At 37.9% G+C, this 20,381-nt stretch overlaps 1 protein-coding gene across 2 annotated transcripts in view; it reads right to left on the reverse strand.

Annotated features, from left to right (window-relative positions):
* The window catches only part of UHRF2 (ubiquitin like with PHD and ring finger domains 2), a 93,691-nt gene that overhangs the window by 19,848 nt on the left and 53,462 nt on the right, over window positions 1–20,381 (reverse strand). For both annotated transcript variants that reach the window (XR_010148980.1, XM_001142916.8), the window contains exons 5-9: window positions 11,661–11,770; window positions 9,342–9,528; window positions 5,387–5,510; window positions 5,054–5,161; window positions 248–352 (exon numbers count right to left, since the gene is read on the reverse strand). Coding sequence is in view for 1 of the 2 variants with exons in the window: in XM_001142916.8 (XP_001142916.3) it covers window positions 248–352; window positions 5,054–5,161; window positions 5,387–5,510; window positions 9,342–9,528; window positions 11,661–11,770 (634 nt within the window). In the remaining variant the exon portion in view is untranslated. The remainder of the gene's footprint in view (window positions 1–247; window positions 353–5,053; window positions 5,162–5,386; window positions 5,511–9,341; window positions 9,529–11,660; window positions 11,771–20,381) is intronic.

Genomic DNA, 20,381 nt, shown 5'->3' on the forward strand with positions numbered 1-20,381 from the left:
AAAAAAAAGCTCTATAGAGAATGTGTTTTCCTTATAATAATCACTTAACAAACACATATAAGTCAAACCAGTACATGTAAACAATAAACACTGTCAAATGATTTACTTTCTAACTTCTATAAAACTGATTACTTCAACAAAAACTGCTAAAAAGACACAACAGTATTTGATGTATCCTAGGCAAAGCTATTGTATTTTACAAATGGTCAAGGCAGGTACTAATAAGTAAGGTTGTATAATGACTTACGACTTCATCCGCAAATCCACCAGCCAGTACAAGAGAATAAGCCCCATCATTACTTCGACCATGAATTCCACCAACATGGGGTCTGTGAACACCTGCTTCGCTCACCTATAAAACAATTAAAGAGAGTCTCAAAATACCTCTGAACAGTTAAGATACATTTACAAAATGCTTTCATATATATTCTTGGTACCTAAAGACCCAAGAAGTGAGTCTCACAGAGTTCTATCTTTTGCTCTCTCATTTTAAATCTCCTGGTACCTAAAGATCCAAGAAGTGAGTCTCACAGAGTTCTATCTTTTGCTCTCTCATTTTAAATCTCCTCAAACATATCCTTTAGGTTCTGAGAATTCTAAAACTGATTGAGTAGAATTCTGAGTTGCATAATAACTAGTAAATAATCATCTTATGTCTATTGGAACTTCCAGCTCAACTCAGCTAAAAGAGGACTACCAGCAGTCCATACCGTTTCTCTCTTATTTCCAGTCTTGGATAGTGGCCCTGTTGCCTACCTAGTTTGTGAAGTCAAAAATGCAGGAGTTATTTTAGCCCCATTCTTCTCCCTTATTCCTCAAACCCTTTTGGTTACAAGGATTGCTGATTTTACCTCCTAAATTTCTCAAATCCATCTTCTTGTACTTCCACTGTTCAATCGTAGTTTGAGTCACGAATGCTCACAACAGATCCTTTTTTTTCTGCCTCTAGTTTTGCTCCTTCAAACCCATCCTATCTATCACAAACCGGATGATTCTTTTAAAAATAATTCTGCTTTTGACTTGCAACTTCTTAAAATATATTAAGTGGTCACACAGTATCAAACCCAAGTCAACATGATTTATTACCCTCTCTAAATATGGCTCCTATCTATTTCTCCTAGCCTTATCTGCAGCTTCTCCTTCAAGGAACATATATGCCTGAGCCAAAACTCCTCAATATTACCCAAACATGCTATCCATTTCTACTTCAATGGATGACGGCTTTTCCCCTCATATCTTCATTCCTGCCTCAGTGAAACAAGTGTCACTTCTTTGTGAACTTCAAACTCCCTGAAAAAGGACTGCAGTTCATCTGTTGGTCATACAATTTGTTTTGGGTTTTTTTTTTTTTTTTTTTTTTGGTAGAGACAGGGGTCTCACCATGTTGCCCAGGCTGGTCTTGAACTCCTGGGCTCAAGCAATCCTCCTGCCTCAGCCCCCAAGAGTGTTGGGATTACGGTGTGAGCCACCACGCCTGGCCAATACAATTGTTCTTAGCAGAGTAAAGGAAACTGAATTCAAGCTTGCACAATAATTTGGGGCGGGGGGCGGGGGTGGAAAGGCACTTTAGAAGCTTTTAGAAGCCAACAAGAAGGTGACAGCAACAGAACCTGGAAAGGTTTTGGCTTTTGAAACACCTCAGCAGAAGGTACCATTTGATCTCCCCACCTCATCAACCCTGGCCAAAATAATCTGTTTTTCCTAAATCTTCCCCACTTTCTAAATAGCAAATCCATCTCACTAGATGCTCAGGAAAACAACCTCATAGTCATCTTAGACTATATAAGGAGGCTTTCAGAGTTTAGAAAATAAATACGTGACAGACAGGTATACGAAAAAAAGATGCAAAAAAATAAGGCAATTAGAAATACACAAAGTGTATTTTTACTATATTTATAGTAGTACATTCAATTTATATACAGTATTTTATTGTATTTATAGATCCAAAGTCATAATAACCTAAACTTTGAATACTGGTTCTACCAAAATTATAATACAACTATTGCAAAGATAAAAGAACACAGAGAGTATTAAACTAAATGTTTCATCTTCCACAGAAAGAAGTTAATATGGCCGGGCACGGTGGCTCACGCCTGTAATCCCAGCACTTTGGGAGGCCAAGGCGGGTGGATCACCTGAGGTCAGGAGTTTGAGACCAGCCTGACCAACATGGAGAAACCCCATCTCTACTAAAAATACAAAATTAGCTGGGCATGGTGACGTATACCTGTAATACCAGCTACTTGGGAGGCTGAGGCAGGAGAATTGCTTGAAACCAGGAGGCGGAGGTTGCGGTGAGCCGAGATTGTGCCACTGCACTCCAGCCTGGGCGACAACAGCAAAACTCCGCCTCAAAAAAAAAAAAAGAAAGAAAGAAAGAAGTGAATACAACTAAAAGATGAATTTAAAACCGTATAAATACATTATTTATTAATAGAAATAAGAAGGTAGGGCAAGGCACAGTGGCTCACACCTGTAATCCCAGTACTTTGGGAAACTAAGGCAGGAGAAATTGAACCCAGGGATTCAAGATCAGTCTGGGCAACATGGTGAAACCCAGACTCTACAAAAAAAAAAAAACACAAAAATCAGCTGGGTGTGGTGGTGTATGCCTGTAGTTTCAGCCACTCTGGTGGCTCAGAGTAAAGGACAGCTTGAGCCCAGGAGGGGACTGTGATTATGGCACTGCATCCAGGAGGAGGGAGGAGGGAAGAGACAGGAGGGAGGAGAGGAGGGAGGAGGAGGAGGAGAAGCTGCTGCCACATCTGCCAACACCGCCGCCACTAAGCTTATAATCCCAGTGCTTTGGGAGGCCAAGGCTGGAGCACTGCTTTAGGCCAGGAGTCTGAGACTAGCCTGGGTAACATAGCATGACCCTGTCTCTACCAAAAAACAAAACAAAACAAAAACACAGCTAGGCATGGTGGAATACATCTTTACATCTTTAGTCCTAGCTAGGTGGAATGATCACTTGAGCCCAGAAGTCTGAAGTTACAGTGAGCTGTCACTGCTACTGCACTCCAGCCTGGGTGATAGAGCAAGACCCTGTCTCTTAAAAAAAAAAAAAAAAAAGAAAGAAATAAGAAGGTAAATGCATAGGAGAAAACTAAAATTTTCAAGTGGCTGCCTCTGAGAAACAGAAAATGATGATGAAGCCGGGCGCAGTGGCTCACGCCTGTAATCCCAGCACTTTGGGAGGCTGAGACAGGCAGATAACCTGAGGTTGGGAGTTCGAGACCAGCCTGACCAACATGGAGAAACCCTGTCTCTACTAAAAATACAAAATTAGCCAGGCGTGGTGGTGCATGCCTGTAATCCCAGCTACTTGCGAGGCTGAGGCAGGAGAATTGCTTGAACCCGGGAGGTAGAGGTTGTGGTGAGCCAAGATCGTGCCATTGCACTCCAGCCTGGGCAACAAGAGTGAAACTCTGTCTCCAAACAAACAAATAAAAAAGATAAAAGTAGGGCGCGTTTTTAAAATATAAATTATTTACCAGTATTTAATATATACATAGCTTTTTAAGCCATTTTTATTTATTACAGTTGGCCCACTGGTTCCACATCTGCCAAGTCAAGAGAGTAAAAAATATTTGGGAAGAATAAACAGACGGCTGTGTCTGTACTGAATCTGTCCAGAGTTTTTCTTGTCATGATTCTGCAAACAATACAGTGTTAACAACTATTTACATAGCATTTACACTCTATTAGGTATTATAGGTAATCTAGAGGTGATTTAACGTATAAAGGAGGATGTGCATAGGTTATATGAAAATACTGCACCATTGTAAAAAGGATTTTTTTTTTTTTTTTTTTTTTTTGAGACAGAGTCTCGCTCTGTCACCCAGGCTGGAGTGCAGTGGCACAATCTCGGCTCACTGCAACCTCTGCCTCCTGGGTTCAAGCAATTCCCCTGCCTCAGCCTCCTGAGTAGCTGGGATTATAGGCGCTTGCAACCACATCTGTCTGATTTTTGTATTTTTAGTAGAGATGGGTCTCACCATGTTGGCGAGGCTGGTTTTGAACTCCTGGCCTCAAGCGATCTGGCTGCTGCGGCCTTCCAAAGTGCTGAGATTACAGGTGTGAGCCACCACACAAGCCTGAGCTTGTGTGCAATTTGAGCATCCACAGACTTTGGTGTCTATAGGGGATCTTGGAACCAATCCCCCACAGATACCAAGGGATAAGTGTATGTTATCTAAATGTTATATTGTATTAAAGGTCTAAGTACCAGGGCCATTCAATATAAAAATTAAAGCCAGGCCGGGCGCGGTGGCTCATGCCTGTAATGGGAGGCCAAGGCAGGTGGATCATGAGGTTAGGAGATCGAGACCATCCTGGCTAACACGGTGAAACCTCGTCTCTACTACAAATACAAAAAATTAGCCAGGCGTGGTGGCAGGCGCCTGTAGTCCCAGCTACTTGGGAGGCTGAGGCAGGAGAATGGCGTGAACCCACGAGGCGGAGCTTGCAGTGAACTGAGATCGCACCACTGCACTCCAGCCTGGGCAACAGAGCAAGACTCCGTCTCAAAAAAAAAAAAAAAAAAAAAAAAAAAGGCCCCTCTTATTTAATATTCAGAATCCTGGGTGTCTATAATTGGAAACGGGAAATTATTTTATTCTCGGATTAGCTGGCACTTCCTCTGCCCAACGTCTTAGCATTTGTTCAGGAGGATAAATCCCAAAAACAACACCTGAAACAAGCTTAGAGTTCCACGACATTCAACGAGAATTTGCCACATGATTCAAGTTTAATATTTCAAATGCTAAATTTTTGGCAGGAAAGGCTGTTTAGAAAGCTTAACAATAATGGTTACTACCACAACTATAACAGAACAGTAAAAACAAAGTGATGAAAATGCATAGCTAATGCCCAATTCTGTGATGTATGTTCCTTTGTTAACCTCCAGGAAGAGTACACCCATCCTAAAAAATACATTTCATTCAACAAGTGAATGTCATGTGTTAGGTTCACTTACAATCAACAGACATTAACATTGCTATAATCTGATAGTCAATTCTCCCCTTTCAACTAAGCCAATGTTAAAACATACCTGAACTCTAAATCTCCAAGTTGATCCAACAGGAATACCAGGAATGGGTCCATAATGATTAGAAGGGACAATAGTACATTCTCTCGTACGACCAACACAAGCCATTCCCTACAAGACGCAAAACAAACGTTGAGAAATCAGTTATGTTAAATTTTAATGAAAGCCCTTAATTCTGAGATGTGAATAGGAACCCAACTGTTTATGTAATTTAAGTACCATTGATATTAACAAATAATGATACTGTTTAATCTTTTATACCATTACTACTATTGGTATTAAAACATTATATATTATAACTTGCTATTAGGAAGAAAAGGGGAATTTCTTCTTTACCCTGCCCCAGTCTCTTCGGCTTTCAGTACTAGCTGATGGCATCTTTGCTTTCTTTTTACTCATCTTGAGTCTTTCACCAGCCTTTACAACTTCATTGGAATCAGTTTTACAAGAAGGACAATACCTTTAAAAGAAAAAAAAGAACGAAAGCATTTTCACAATACCATATTAAAGCTAGTAACAGAATATTAGCCTTCCTAGTAAGAGCAAGTTTTAAGATGTATTATTTGGTATACATTACAGAGCTTTAACTAGCATTAAAATACTAAACTTTTCAAAATATTTACATGGTTAGGCTGGCTTTAAAAATATCCTTGTCATTCCTTTAGATAACTTATAAATCCTCAAATTCAGTTCAAAACTCAAAGCTATGAGATTCAAAAAGATACCAAGAACTCTAAACTTATCACTAACCCTGAGAATAGAAATTTGAAGTTCCTGTCATTAAAACAAAAGTAGCTAGATCTTCCTAGAACATTCAACTGTGTAACAGATACAACTCCCCATCTAAATTGGTTATTAGAATTCCCAGAGAAAAATGGTAGTTTATATAACAAGTACACAGGACTTCAAGGATGTTTGTTTATATTAACCTTATCGCTAGCTTCATTTTAATTGCTTATGCTTGTTTGTCCTTTAGCCTATTTGTAATTGATTACCCTACTGTAACTTGTATTTCATAAACTGCCTTGAATCTTTTCTAAAAAGCAAGGTATATGTCTACAGAATGAGAGGAGGCTATTCTTATGTCACCAAGCAAAGGAAACTCTGGGAATACTCTAACAAAGATCTAATGGCTACTGCCCAATTAATCTTAAATTTCTTTGCCCGTACTTTCTATTTCACAATTATCTATTCTACGTAGCTTTTAGAGCAAAGAAGACTATGCCCACAAGTCAATCCAATTATGAGATACTTTGTTGAGCACTACAGGAGAGAAAAATTTAAATAATTCAGTCCCTGATCTTGTGCAAATTATGTTTGAGAAGGCACTAAATACTATGAAGTAAAGTCCTTTCTAGTTGGGAAATCAGGAAGGCTTCCAAAAATAAACTGTCCTAAAGAAAAGCTGTATTTTATCTGATGGGCTCATCTTTATAACTAACTTTATTAAAGATTCTGTGATTTAAAGCAAGTATTATCTCTCTGATGAGAAAATTAGTGCACAGGTTAAATATCCAGACAACATGATTTGCAGAAGCAGAAAAGATTTAAGGTTAAGGAGTTTCAGGTGAAGCGAAAGACCTTGATACGAATGTAGAGATATATTCCAGAGTAATACAAAACACTCTTCTAATTATACCATCCTAAAGTCATCTCTGGGATTGATTCACTCCTTCAACAGGTTTGTTCAGAACCTCCTATGTGCAAGGCACTATTTTCGTGCTGGGGATAAATGTTTGTGATAAAAATGTTTGTACATAGTAGTGAAGGAAAGCCAGAACATACACGGAAAGAATTTCAGAAAGTGTTAAGTGGAAATACATCAGGGTTATATGTGACAAGAGTGACTAGAAGTGGTATGCTTCTTACAGTAGATAACCTAAGAAAAGCATTCCTGGCAAAGAAACACTTAAGTGCAAAGGTCCTGAGGCATAAAAAGAAATGGTATGCTTTGAGGAAGATAAAGGTGGGTAGAGACCAAGGTTAGTAAGTAAACAGGTTAGTGATAAGCAACCGAAGTTAGAGAGTAGATATGGACCAGGTCATAAATTGTAAGGGCTTAGATTTTTTTTTATTCTAAGTGAAATAGGAAGACATTAGAGGGTTTCAAACAGATGAATGATCTAATTCAGGCCTTTTTAAGCTCATTCTGCTGCTATGGGAGAACGGATAGTACATGGAAGCAAAGAGTCTAGTTAGACATCTGTTATAGAAGTTCAAGGAAGAGATGGTAGTTTGGGCTGGGAGGTGAGAATGGAGAAATATTAAGAACTGTCAAAATCTATTGAGGTAGAGTATGTGAAAGAACAAAAGAAGAATTGGGATGAAGTTTAGCTTTTTGGCATGAACAAGTAGATAAAATGATTAGTACTATTTAATGAAGACTGGGGGAGGAGTAGGATTTTAGGGAGTTTGTGGAAATCAAGAACTCCATCTGGACTAATTTTGTGATCCCAGTCAACTAACCAACTGCATATAGGAATATAAAGCCCAGGGGAAATTAGATATGAAGACATAAATTCAGAACTATTAGCTTGGTATTTAACATCTCATAATTGGACGAGATCATCTAGGGAACAAGCATAGTTCCCTAGCATAGAAAAGAAGTGGATGGTGCTTTGGCAGGGTTGGGGGTGGGGGTGGATGGGGTGCTCTGAAATCTGGTAGGTGACGGGAACCCAGCAAGAGACTAAGAAGGAAAGGCCAGTGAAGTAGGTAGAAAATCGGGATTACCTGATCTCAAATCTATAAAACAGAGTAACCAGCTAAGCAGTTGAGTAAGGAATGAGAACTGACCCTTAGGTTTAGACATAAAAAGTGTCTGTGAACCTGACATAAGCAGATACAGTGGAAGGAAAGCTAGACTGGAGTGCTGAAGTATGAATAGGAGAGGAAATGGAAACAATTAGTAGAGATAGCTCTTGAGAATCTTTGCATGAAAGAAGCAGAGAACGGGGTAGGCAGCCAGTGGGAGAAATGGGATCAAGGAAGGTTTGTGTGTATTTTGAAAATTCAAGAGATTCTAGAATGCTAATGAGAATGATCTAGTAATGGCAACGTGGGAGAGGAATTAACTGAAGAAGTGAAGTTTCTGGAAAGACTATGGAACTGTGAGAGCAGGTGAAAGAGCGTATTTTAGAGAAGCAGGAATATGTCATCCATTGAACAAGAAAGAAGGAAAATATGAGACGTCAGAGGAAATAGTTATTAGCGATGGTAAAATTCAGAGTGTGATCATATGAGGTAGTAGTAGGAGGTAAAAGGAAGAAGATATATCCTTTCCCCCTTTCTCTCACCTCTACAGCCTGTCATAATACAGCAATTGCCTTCCCAACAGGTTAGGGAGAGATCAAAGGAACAATCTGTTTTTCACAGATACCAATTACCCACTTGTGACATCAGTTATTTCTGACTCAGTCGTCCGTCTTACTTAAAAACGCTCACCAGTAGCAATATGGCACATAGTTTAAAAAGAAAAAACCTCCTTAACTTGGTATTAAAAGGTTCAACTTTGGACACATTTTTCCCAGTCTCTTTTCTAATAACTTCTTTTTGTAGTTATCACCACGCCATAGGAGAAAAATAGATTTTGGCAAGTATAATTGGAGCCTTCTTCAATGTATCAACGTCACAGGATTAAATACAGTAATCCATATAAACCATTTTGTTAGTGTTTAGTAAATATTAAGTACTATTATAGAACATAACAAGGATATCTAACATGCTTAGGGGTAGAGGACCATCCATAAAGGATTACCAGAGGAAGCCACATTTAACTGAAAAGCTGAAGGATTAGTATCATCTTGAAGTTAACCAAAGAGGGTAATGTTTCCAGGATAAAAATATGTCAAGTGTGACAACCTGAAAAAGAACATGGCTTACTTAAGGAGTTGAAAGATATTTAATCTGGCTACAGTGTAGCGTATTTGGGGAAATGAAAGAGGAAAGTGGTAAGAGACACTGCTGGAGAAGCAACTAAATATCACATAGGGTCCTCCTGTAAGGCAACATAAACCATCTGAAGCAACAAAGCAACACAGTCAGATTTGCATTTTTGAATGAACACAGAGTCTATTATCAGAGAAGAAACGGAAGGGATTAAAAAATGGAGCAAGAGATGGTTCAGAGGTTGTTACAGTAATTGAATAGAGCTATGAATGCTAAGTAACCACTGGCCATAACATTTTAAGCACTTTTATATTATGTATCTTTAGAAATCTACTTTTGGTGGTTCAAATACATATTTCATGTTTACACAGCAAGAACAACAACAAAAACCTGATAATCATACCAGTATTCCTCTTCTGGGACTTTATCCAAAGGTGGATTCAGACAGTAAATATGATAAGCCACATTACATTCATCACATAGAAGCTGCATGTTGGGTTCATGTTTCCCACCACATACACGACAGGAGCAAGAATGACATTTCTTTTCTGGGTCTCCACCACACAGGTCACATTCAGGGTCATTTCGCCCTATTAAGAACAAAATTATAGCAAGTCTAGTCTTAAAACATTTTTTATATCTATGAATCTCATAAAGAAAAGCCCATGGAAACAGCATTTTTTTTTTTTTTTTTTGAAATGGAGTTTTGCTCTTGTTACCCAGGCTGGAGTGCAATGGCGTGATCTTGGCTCACTGCAACCTCTGCCTCCTGGGTTCAAGCGATTCTCCCGCCTCAGCCTCTCGAGTAGCTGCGATTACAGGCATGCGCCACCACGCCTGGCTAATTTTTTTATTTTTTAGTAGAGATGGGGTTTCTCCATGTTGGTCAGACTGGTCTCAAACTTCCAACCTCAGGTGATCTGCCCGCCTCAGCCTCCCAAAGTGCTGGGATTACAGATGTGAGCCACTGCACCCGGTCTTTTTTTTTGAGAGGGAGTCTCACTCTGTCACCCAGGCTGGAGGGCAATGGTGCCAATCTTAGCTCACTGCAGCCCCTGCCTCCTGGGTTCAAGTAATTCTCCTGCCTCAGCCTCCGGAATAGCTGGGATTACAGGCACCTGCCACCACACCCAGCTAATTTTTGTATTTTTAGTAGAGACAGGGTTTCACCAGGTTGGCCAGACTGGTCTCAAACTCCTGACCCCTCAGGTGATTCACCAACCTTGGCCTCCCAAACTGCTGTCACCCAGCCAGCATACAGCTTTTCTAATGAAAAGAAAGGAACTAAAAAGAATAATCAAGTGTGAGGTTTTTAAGAACAAATGCCTGAGGCCAGGCGTGGTGACTCATGCCTGTAATACCAGCACTTTAGGAGGCTGGGTTGGGCGGATCACGAGCTCAGGAGTTCGAGACCAACCTGGCCAACACAGTGAAACCCTGTCCCTGCTAAAAATACAAAAGTTAGCCAGGCATGGTCGTGGGTGCCTGTAATCCAAGCTACTCGAGAGGCTAAGGCAGGAGAATCGCCTGAACCCGGGAGGCAGAGGTTGCAGTGAGCTGAGATTGCGCCACTGCACTCCAGCCTGGGCAACAAGAGCGAAACTGTCTCAAAACAAAAAACAAAAAACAAACAAAAAAAGCCCCACCATGAATTAAAAGACCTAGAATCTAATCCTAACTCTGTTACCAAATATTTGATATCAAGTAAGAAAAATCCGTAAAATGAAGAGGTACAGCTGCATTCTAACCTTCAAATGTTTATATAAGCCTCATTTATTACCTCCCAGAAATTCAAGGCTCAATCAGCACTATAATTCTAAGGCTTTACTCGTGTAAAAATAAATCTCATTATTAAAAACTAAACTTGGGTGGCTAACAAAATTACAGAAACAGGCTTTTTCTTTGGACAGAATCTATAACAGAAGAAACAGCAAGAAACGCATCAACAGATAAAAAGACAATATGGTATATACACATACAATAAAATATTATTCTGCCATAAAAAATAATAGAATCCTTTCGTTTACAACATGGATGAAACTGGAGAACATTATGTTAAGTGAAAGAAGCCAAGTACAGAAGGACAAATGTGACATGTTCTCTTCCATATGTGGGAGCCAAAAAAAATTGATCTTGTGCAGCTGGAGAATAGAATGATGATGGTTATCAGAGTCTGGGAAGGGAAGTGGGACAGCGGATAAAGAAGGGTTGGCTATAGGGTGCAAAGATACAGTTAGACAGAAGGAATAAAATCTAGTATTCAGAAGCACGATGGGGGACTACAGTTAACATTTACTGTATGTTTCAAAATCGCTAAAAGAATAGATTTGGAATGTTCCCAACACACACAAAAAATGATAAATGTTTGAGGTGATGAATATCCCAATTTCCCAGATTTGATCATTTACACACTGTATGCCTGTATCAAAATATCACATATACTCCTTAAATATCTACAACTATTATATATCCACAAATATTTTTAAAATAAAATAATAGCAATAAAATACCAAGATAATATATTTCTTCAAAAATAACACTTTTATCATTTAGGAAAAATTCATTAAAACAAAATGAATCTTAGATCAAAACTGTTGTCTTGAAAATAAATTTGTATGGTCTACAGTTTTATACTTCCTTCCAAGTTATTCACTGACCAGTAAAAATAAAGTTCAATCATGTACAACACATGTAGTCTAAGCCCAAAAACAAAAATCCATACTTAAAAACTTTCCATCTGCAAATGAAAGAGGATGGGCTCCAGGTCTCTCAATCTTGAAGATTTCATCTACAGATATTATCTTGCAGTCATTTAATGTTCCTTCAGAACCCCTGTTTAAAAAAGGAAGAAAGGTTAACTTCTGCCAGCAAAATCTAAGGTATATACAAATAATAATTAAAAGTCACTTTGGAATCTCACTGAAATCTGTCTATTTATAAATTGAGATTAGAGCTATTCCAATCATTCTGAACTATTGTTTTCAATAGTAGGAAAAGTCCATAGTGATTAGTTAACATTCATAGTGTAATATGAGAAAAAAAATACAGACTTCATTAGATAATCTGGTGAGAAGTAGCTACCTTGTAAATTTAAAGACTAGATAAAATGGCACTCTGTCAATTAAAATGAAATATTTAAATAACTTCCTGTTAAATCTGTGCAATATTAAACCTTTCTATCAAGAAATAAGGTATGTTTTCTGTTTGTTTTGTCCTTTGGTAGAATTTTAACATTTCTTTTATGTAAGCAATATATTTTTATATACTTTTGTGAAAATGTAATTACATGGGATAATTCTGTAACAGTTTAAAAATCTACAAAAAATAAATTTCCAATAAATATAATTTCTAGGCAAAAATAAGATGCCCTTTTCATAAAGTCTTTCAAATACTAAACCATACTTGTCAGACTCAATTCATATTTGTTTGTATATACTTCTTCAAAGTTTCCTACTATGGGTGTGGATTTGTACATTTCTCCATTTATTTATTTGTTTGTTTATATTATTTATTGAGATGGAGTCTCGCTCTGTCACCAGGCTGGAGTGCAGTAGTGCAATCTCGGCTCACTGTAGTCTCCACCTCCTGTATTCAGGCAATTCTCCTGCCTCAGCCTTCCAAGTAGCTGGGATTACAGGCCTGCGCCACCATACCCGGCTAATTTTTGTATTTTTAGTAGAGACAGGGTTTCACCATGTTGGCTGGGCTCGTCTCGAACTCCTGAACTCAGGTGACCTGCCCGCCTCGGCCTCCCAAAGTGCTAGGATTACAGGCATGAGTTACCACACCCAGCCCATTTCTCCTTTTAATCTGTTGGCTTTTGCTTTATTAGCTACAGATTTAAGAAGCCTAAATCTTACTGAATATCTTATCTCTAGTAATGCATTCTGAATCAAAAGTTTACTTTCTTTTGGTTAGCACTTGCTTGAAGACTTTTTCCATCCTTCCACCTTTTCTTTAAAACCTTTCAATGTCAAATATACACAAATGCAAAAAACTGCATAAATGCATAGCTTAACCAATTATCAACATGCACATCCGTTGTGACCACCAATGACAGAAGACATAGGAATATCAACTACCTCAGAAACCCTCACCTTGTCCCCTCACAATGACAACTTCATGTCCTCCCAAGAGTTATATTTACCTTAATTTTTTTCATCATGTCACTTGTCTACCTCCCTAAAACAGTTTTGCCTGTGTTTGAAAAGTCTCTAATCTATAAATTCACATGCCATCTCTTTCCTCCTTGAAATCTGTTAACAAGTCCAACCATTTGTCCTATAGTGTTTCTCACAGTGTTGATTTTTGATATTTGCATTCCCAAAGTATGGGTTAAACAGTTTTTTCTGTCATTCGTACTTCTTGTACATTGGTAGCTGATCTGGAGCGTAGGTCAAAAAACTTTAAAAATAAAGTTTTATTAGAACTTAGTTATGCCATCTGATTTTTGTATTATCTATGGCTGGTTTCATGCTGTTAACAGGGGAGTTAAGTAGTTGTGACAGACCATCTGGCCCCCAAGTTAAACTATTTACTATGTGGCTCTTTACAGAAGAAAAATATTGCCAACTCCTGGGCTAAAGTCTCAATCTCAATCAGATTTAGGTTCATTTTCTTGGTAAGATAATTTCATAGGTCTATTTCCATCAGGAAGCACCTATTTATTTATCTCTTTTCCTCTCCTGACGGCAGCTACTTATGCTCAATGCCTACATTAATTCTTTGGGGATTAGAAAATGTTGATATTCCCATTCTATCATTCCCTTCTCATCTCATTTACTTGGCACAATTTTACAGAGAAAGGACCTCATTAAACTGGTTGGTGACCCAGTAGTATAGCTCATATAACAAAGATAAAATGCTGACTTAGCAGTTTTAAAAATAAATCATTCTCTAACAACTTCCATACTGACTGTGTTACTACGGACTCATGGATTTAAATATATTTGGTATGTCTCGACCCACTTTATTTTTCTTATCGATGTTCAAATTGTCTCATCTTTGACCAGTGGGAGCTTCCAGTTGACTCCCAAATCCTTCTGACGAGAACTTAGCAGACTTTGTGGGATTCCTTATTTGCATGACAAGATATTCCAGGTTCATCTTGCCCATTTTCTGCCTCCAGCCAGGAGTTTCTTTCAGTGGGAAAGGTATTTCGAGACCATAGTTAGGCACTAGGAAAGCTTACTGCAACTAGGTTGATTACTGTTTGTACCCTATACATTTTAAACATACACATTAATATACACACTCAAACACAAAACATCTCATGAGTTCATGCTAGTATTTTATATTCAAATTCAGGGCTAAAGGATATTTACTTTTTAAAAAAATTATGTGTCTTTTTTCCTTTTTCCCCCAACCAGAAAAATCCTAGTTCTTAAGGATACCAAAATCAGAATATTACAAATACTCCTTTGCTTTATCCCACATTACACACAAGACATTGTTGCCAGCTGTCAATTACTGAAAACACTTTAAATTTTTTGCATATTTCCCTTCTACTTTTTAGTTATAATATAGCTAACTGTGTCAGGTCATAGAGCCAGTACATAGTATACTTTCTCCTTTATGTTCAGTTAGTTCTGTTTCTAAATGTAAAAATATTTTAAATGTTTAGCGCAACTCTTTATTTCAAATTATCTTCAGTCATCTTGATTGTTTGAACCTAGTTCTCCTGAAGATTCCTTAGGAAGGGTTCATGAGAATAATATTCCCCCAGTTTTGGAAGTTAATGACAATTTGTCTATAGCTGTTATACTAAAGGCTAGTTTGGCTTGACTTAAAATCCTTGGCTCTCCTTTACTTGACTAATGCTTTTCTGGAATGTTTTCCTTGTAAGCATGTTATACTGTTCCTTATTTTCTCACTCTCTTCTAACTTCATACAGAATTTAACATCGATCCTTTCGCTTATTTTCATAAGATAAATTTCCTAAACCCTTTAAAGGGTCTAATTTCACTTTTTGCTAGCAGCTATAGAGTACACATTTCTTGGAGAAAGAGTCAAAATTCTGGAGACTAAAATCTAATCTGATAGAAGGCCAATCAGTGGCAGTCTGGGACCAATGCTACAGATGGTAGCGGTAACTGTAATGGGACCCAAGGGAACTTCTGGGAGTGATGAAAACATTGTGTTTTGATTAGTGGTGACATGCGTATATCCATTTGTCAATGTTCACTGTATTTAAGATACACTTAAGGGTAAGTACATATTACTGAATGTAAGTTATACCTCAAAAACAATTTTTAAAAGACAGCATGGAAGCTTCCTTACTGAAATCTTTTGGCTATATTCTCCTCCCCTATTTCTAACTGGACCTCTTTTTCCTTTGTCTCTATTCTCCTGGTCCTACTTAGTTTGGAACCTATTCCCACCAGTTTCTTCTCAATATAGAGCTTTAGTCCTGGAATGGAGCTTTAACCGACCAATTTAAAGAGTTTAAAGAGTACTCTAGCCCCTTCAGATCTTACTGCAAACTGCTTGTACTTACTCATATGGGGGTGGGTCAGGAATCTGGGAGTAGCTTAGCTGGGTAGTTCTGGCTTAAGATCTTTCATGAGATTGCAGTTAAGCCATTGGTCAGGGGTGCAGTCTCATTTAAAGGCTCTACTCAGGGAAAATAAAAAAGCTGCCTGGATAGCCTCATCACATGCAGCTGGCTTCCCTCAGAGGGAGTGATCCAAGAGGGCACACCCAAAATGGAAGCTGGTATCTTTTTAAAACCTCATCTTGAAGTGGTACAGCATCACTTACACCATATTCTATTGGTCACAAAGGGCCACCCTAGTGAAGTATGGCTGAAAACCACATGAGGGTGAGTATTAGAGTAAGCAGGAATCACTGGGGGTTACCTTAAAAGATGGCTACCATAGCTGCTATTTTCAAATTAGTTTGCTGAGCTAATTCATTATTTGGAATTCTTGGGCCCAACACATATTTCTCTTGCATAGCCACTGATACTACACAGGTCTTGAAGCTTTCCACTGTTTATCCCACCAGCTATTTGGGGGTTATGATACCATACCACCCTGTTTCATTGTAGATGCTGTCCATGAGTTTGTGAATTAGATAATTTAGTAATATTTTGCTCTATATTCCCAGGACATTTAAGGGCATTTGAAAAGTCTTTGCTGTTGTCATCTTCTTACAATCCCAACCATTCACCTCTTTTCAACTTCTGTGATTTTATATTTAAGGAGTCTTTCTTAAGAGTAGCATGTGGATTTTTTTTATTTTAATCTAGTTTGTTGATCGTTGTCTTGAAATGCTTGACTCACAGTTAATATAAAGGCTGATAAAGCTGTGTTTGTTTCTGCCATTTTACTGTATGTTTTCTACTTTATCTGCTTCTTTTAGTCACAATTGCCTTATTTTGGATTAGACTAATATTTATTTTTTCACTTTCAGTGTGTTAATTTGTTAAAAATCCTTTATTTTTAGTAGTTGCATTAGAGATTGGACTGTGCAAACCTGATATAATCTACTTTAAATTTTACTTTCACTACTTCCCCAATGATGCCAGAATCTCACAACTTCATTTACCAACCCCATCTTCTGCATTATTGTTGTCACGCATTTTTTTCTATGAATATTTTAAAGTTCACTATTTAAAAAAAAATTATTTATACTTACTCATACATTTACCCTTTCCCTGCTCTTAATTCTGTCCCATATTTCCATGTTCCGTCGGGAATCTCATTTCTCCCACTTAAATAACTCCCTTTATTATTTCTCTTAGTGCCTGTCTGTTGATGGTGAATTCTTTCAGGTTTTGTTTGATAATATTTTTATTTTGGCTTTATTTTTGACAGGTATCTTCATGAAAAATATATTTTAAGTTGGGAAATTTTTTTTTTTTTTTTTTTGAGATGGAGTCTTGCTCTGTCACCCAGGCACGATCTCAGCTCACTGCAACCTCCACCTCCCAGGATCAAGCAGTTCTCCTGCTTCAGTCTCACAAATAGCTGGGGTTACAGGTGTGCACTACCACGCATGGCTAATTTTTTTATTTTTAGTAGACACACGGTTTTGCCATGTTGGCCAGGCTGGTCTTGAATTCCTGACCTCAAGTGATCTGCCCGCCTTGGCCTTCCAAAATGCTGCGATTATATAGGCGTGACCCACCACGCCCAGCTGGGAATGTTTTTAAATTAGTATTTTCACATGCCATTCCACTGTCTCCTAGCTTAAATTGCTTCTAATGAAAACTTGGTCATCTTCACTGTGTTATCTTTAGTTTTTAGCATTCTTGTTTGTGATATACCACTGTGCATTTTCTTTATATTTATCCTGCTTAGAGTTTACAGAACTTCTTTGACCTGAACTGGTATCTTTAATCAGTTTTGGAAATTTTGGGCTACTATATTTTCAAATACTGTTTTCACTCTACTCTCTTCTTTAGGAATTCCAAATATAAATATATATACACACATATATACATATATATACACACATATATGTGTATATATACATACACGTGTATATATACGTGTATATATATACATACACGTGTATATATACGTGTATATATATACATACACGTGTATATATACGTGTATATATACGTGTATATATATACATATACGTGTATATATACGTATATATATACACATATACGTGTATATATACGTGTATATATATACATACACACACACATACACACCTTTCACCAAGTCCTATGTGTCTAACACTCTTGTACTCTTGTGTTTTCCATGTTTCAGTATGGGTAGTTTTTATTGACTTATCTTCTGGTTTCCTAATCCTATCTTCTGCTGTGTCTTGTTTTTTTTTTTATGTTTTTAAATTTTTTTTTTTGAGACAGAGTCTCGCTCTGTCGCCAGGCTGGAGTGCAGTGGCGCAATCTTGGCTCACTGCAACCTCTGCCTCCCAGGTTCAAGTGATTCTCCTGCCTCAGCCTCCCGAGTAGCTGGGACTACAGGCACCTGCCACCATGCCCAGCTAATTTTTGTATTTTCAGTAGAGACGGGGTTTCACTATGTTGGCCAGGATAGTCTTGATCACCTGACCTCATGATCCACCTGCCTCGGCCTCCCAAAGTGCTGGGATTACAGGCGTGTGCCACGGTGCCTGGCCCTTATTTGTTATTAAATCAATTTAACAAGGTCTTAGGAAACTATAATTCTCAGTTCTAGAATCTCCATATAATTATTTTGTGAATTCCAATTCTCAGCTGAAATTCACCATGTTTTCAGCATATTAATCACAGTTACTTGAAAGTTTCTCTGATAACTTGAATTATCAAGATCACCTATGGGTCTATTCCCATAATTGGTATTCCTTCTGTTTTCTGATTATGTGGCACCGTCTTTTGGCAGAATGGCATTTTTGGCTCCATCATGGAGCCAAAAGCTTCAGATATTATCTTATATAAAGGAAAGTTCAACCTTCCTACTGCTGGAGAGATACTGTGGTGGTTTAACATTTAATCAGCATCTATGCTGAGTCAAGGTTGGTTTACAGTCTTTAAGTAAGATTTAGTCTACCTGTATGCCTTAGCCATCCAGTTTTCAAACTAAAAGACCTACATATTCTGTGGAGCCATTACACCAGTTACCCTAAAATCTAGTGTATGCCTTCTAAGACTGCTGAAAATGCCACTTTTTACTACATTTCCAGCCTCTTGTCCAGCACAAGTCCAGTATTCAACCAAAGCCCAAAGGTGAAAGCAGGCCATATGCTTGAGGCATCCCAAATATCTGCCAAAAGCTCTGCTGACTTTTCTTTCCATCCTACTCCTAGCTGCTCTGAACTAGATTTTACACTGCATCCAGAATTAGCAGATTCCCTAGGGGCAAAACACAACTACAAAGCTACCTGCCTTATGAGATTCTTACCTCTCCAGAGACATACCCGCAGTGGTTCTCTTTGATTCTCTGGTGCATTCAAAGAGATGACTATTTGATCGGGCTATTTAGTTGTTTTAGCTAAAAGCACTAATCTACTGCCAGCTGTCCCACCCTACCTGCAAACAGGTGCTTTCCATGTACTACTTTAAGTGATTCAATAAATGTCACAAATTCAAGGCCAAAGCCACTTTTTCACTTATGTACCATTTTTGTTAAAGGCTTATCAAGACACTCTTTATACACAAAACTAAATGCCATTGATCATAATAAAAACATGCATATAATCAATTCATTCCCCAAGAAATATCCTATTTCACTGAATCTAATAGGCCGATACTTGTAAAACAATTTATGTACCAATAAAAAAGAAACTAGACTGAAATCAGGCAGTCTAAGAATTCCCAAATAAAGCTGGGACACCAAATGGTAATCAGCAACTATAAGACACATTATGTAATTTCAAGTAAGAAAAAAAGACTGTGATGAGGTGTCTAAGGAACACCTTCAAATAAAGCTTAGATACCAACCCATTCTCACAGTTAAAATGAGAAATAAACCACACCTTGCAGATAAAAAAAAATTCTTGTTTCAATACTGCCACTGGGTATAAGGGAAAAAAAGCATCCTCCAAGAATTAAATGATAAGCTAGGATTCAGTCCGGTTCAGAGGCCTGAATTCATGCTACCTATGTGGTCTAAAAAGGCTCAAGCAGAGTATTAAACTTAAATGGCACTCCCAAGTGACTAGTAAACAAGCAAATTCAAATCTTTGAAAGAATTCAACTTCTGTCAGCCCAACAGCAAATTTAAGATACATTTTTATTTCAGAGATGTTAAAATACCAAAAAAAAAAACTATTCTCTCGGAAATCTATGAAATACCGTACTGAAAATCTATTGTAACTAGTGCCTAGAACAAGGCCTGGCACACGACAGCAAACAAAACAAACAAAACATTAACATTCCAGTGGTATGACAGGCAGAACAATGGGCCCCAAAGAGGTTCATGTCCTAATTCCAGGAACCTATAAATACGTTTACCTCATATGGCAAAAAAGACTTTGCACATAAAAAACCTTGAAATGGGAAGATTATCCACGCAGAACCAATATAATCACAGGGGAAGGGGAGGCAGAGGAGAGAATATGAAGGGGATGTAGCCACAAAAAGAACTGTCAAAGAGATGCAACATCGTTGGCTTTGAAGGTGGAGAAAGCAGGTAACAAGCTAAGGCATGTGGGAGGCCTCTGAAACATGGTAAAGGCAAGAAAATGGGTTCTCCCTTAAGAGTCTAAAAAACTGAATCATATCCCTGCTAACAATGATTTTTGCCTAGTGAAATCCAAATCCATTTAAGATTTCTAACCTCCAAACTGTACTATGCTCTATTGTTTAGGCTACTATGTTTGTGGTAATTTGTTGTAGCAGCAATAGGAAACTAAACACAAATGGGGTGATAATAAATAAAATAAAGAATTCAGAATTCAGAAAAAGTCAGAGTAAGGGAGAATTTAAGTAGCTTATGTCTGGTATGTATGTGATTTTAAAAAGGGTGATTAAGAAAGGTAACTC

Source organism: Pan troglodytes, chromosome 11 (assembly GCF_028858775.2).
Source record: "Pan troglodytes isolate AG18354 chromosome 11, NHGRI_mPanTro3-v2.0_pri, whole genome shotgun sequence".
NCBI classification, from domain to species: Eukaryota; Metazoa; Chordata; class Mammalia; order Primates; family Hominidae; genus Pan; species Pan troglodytes.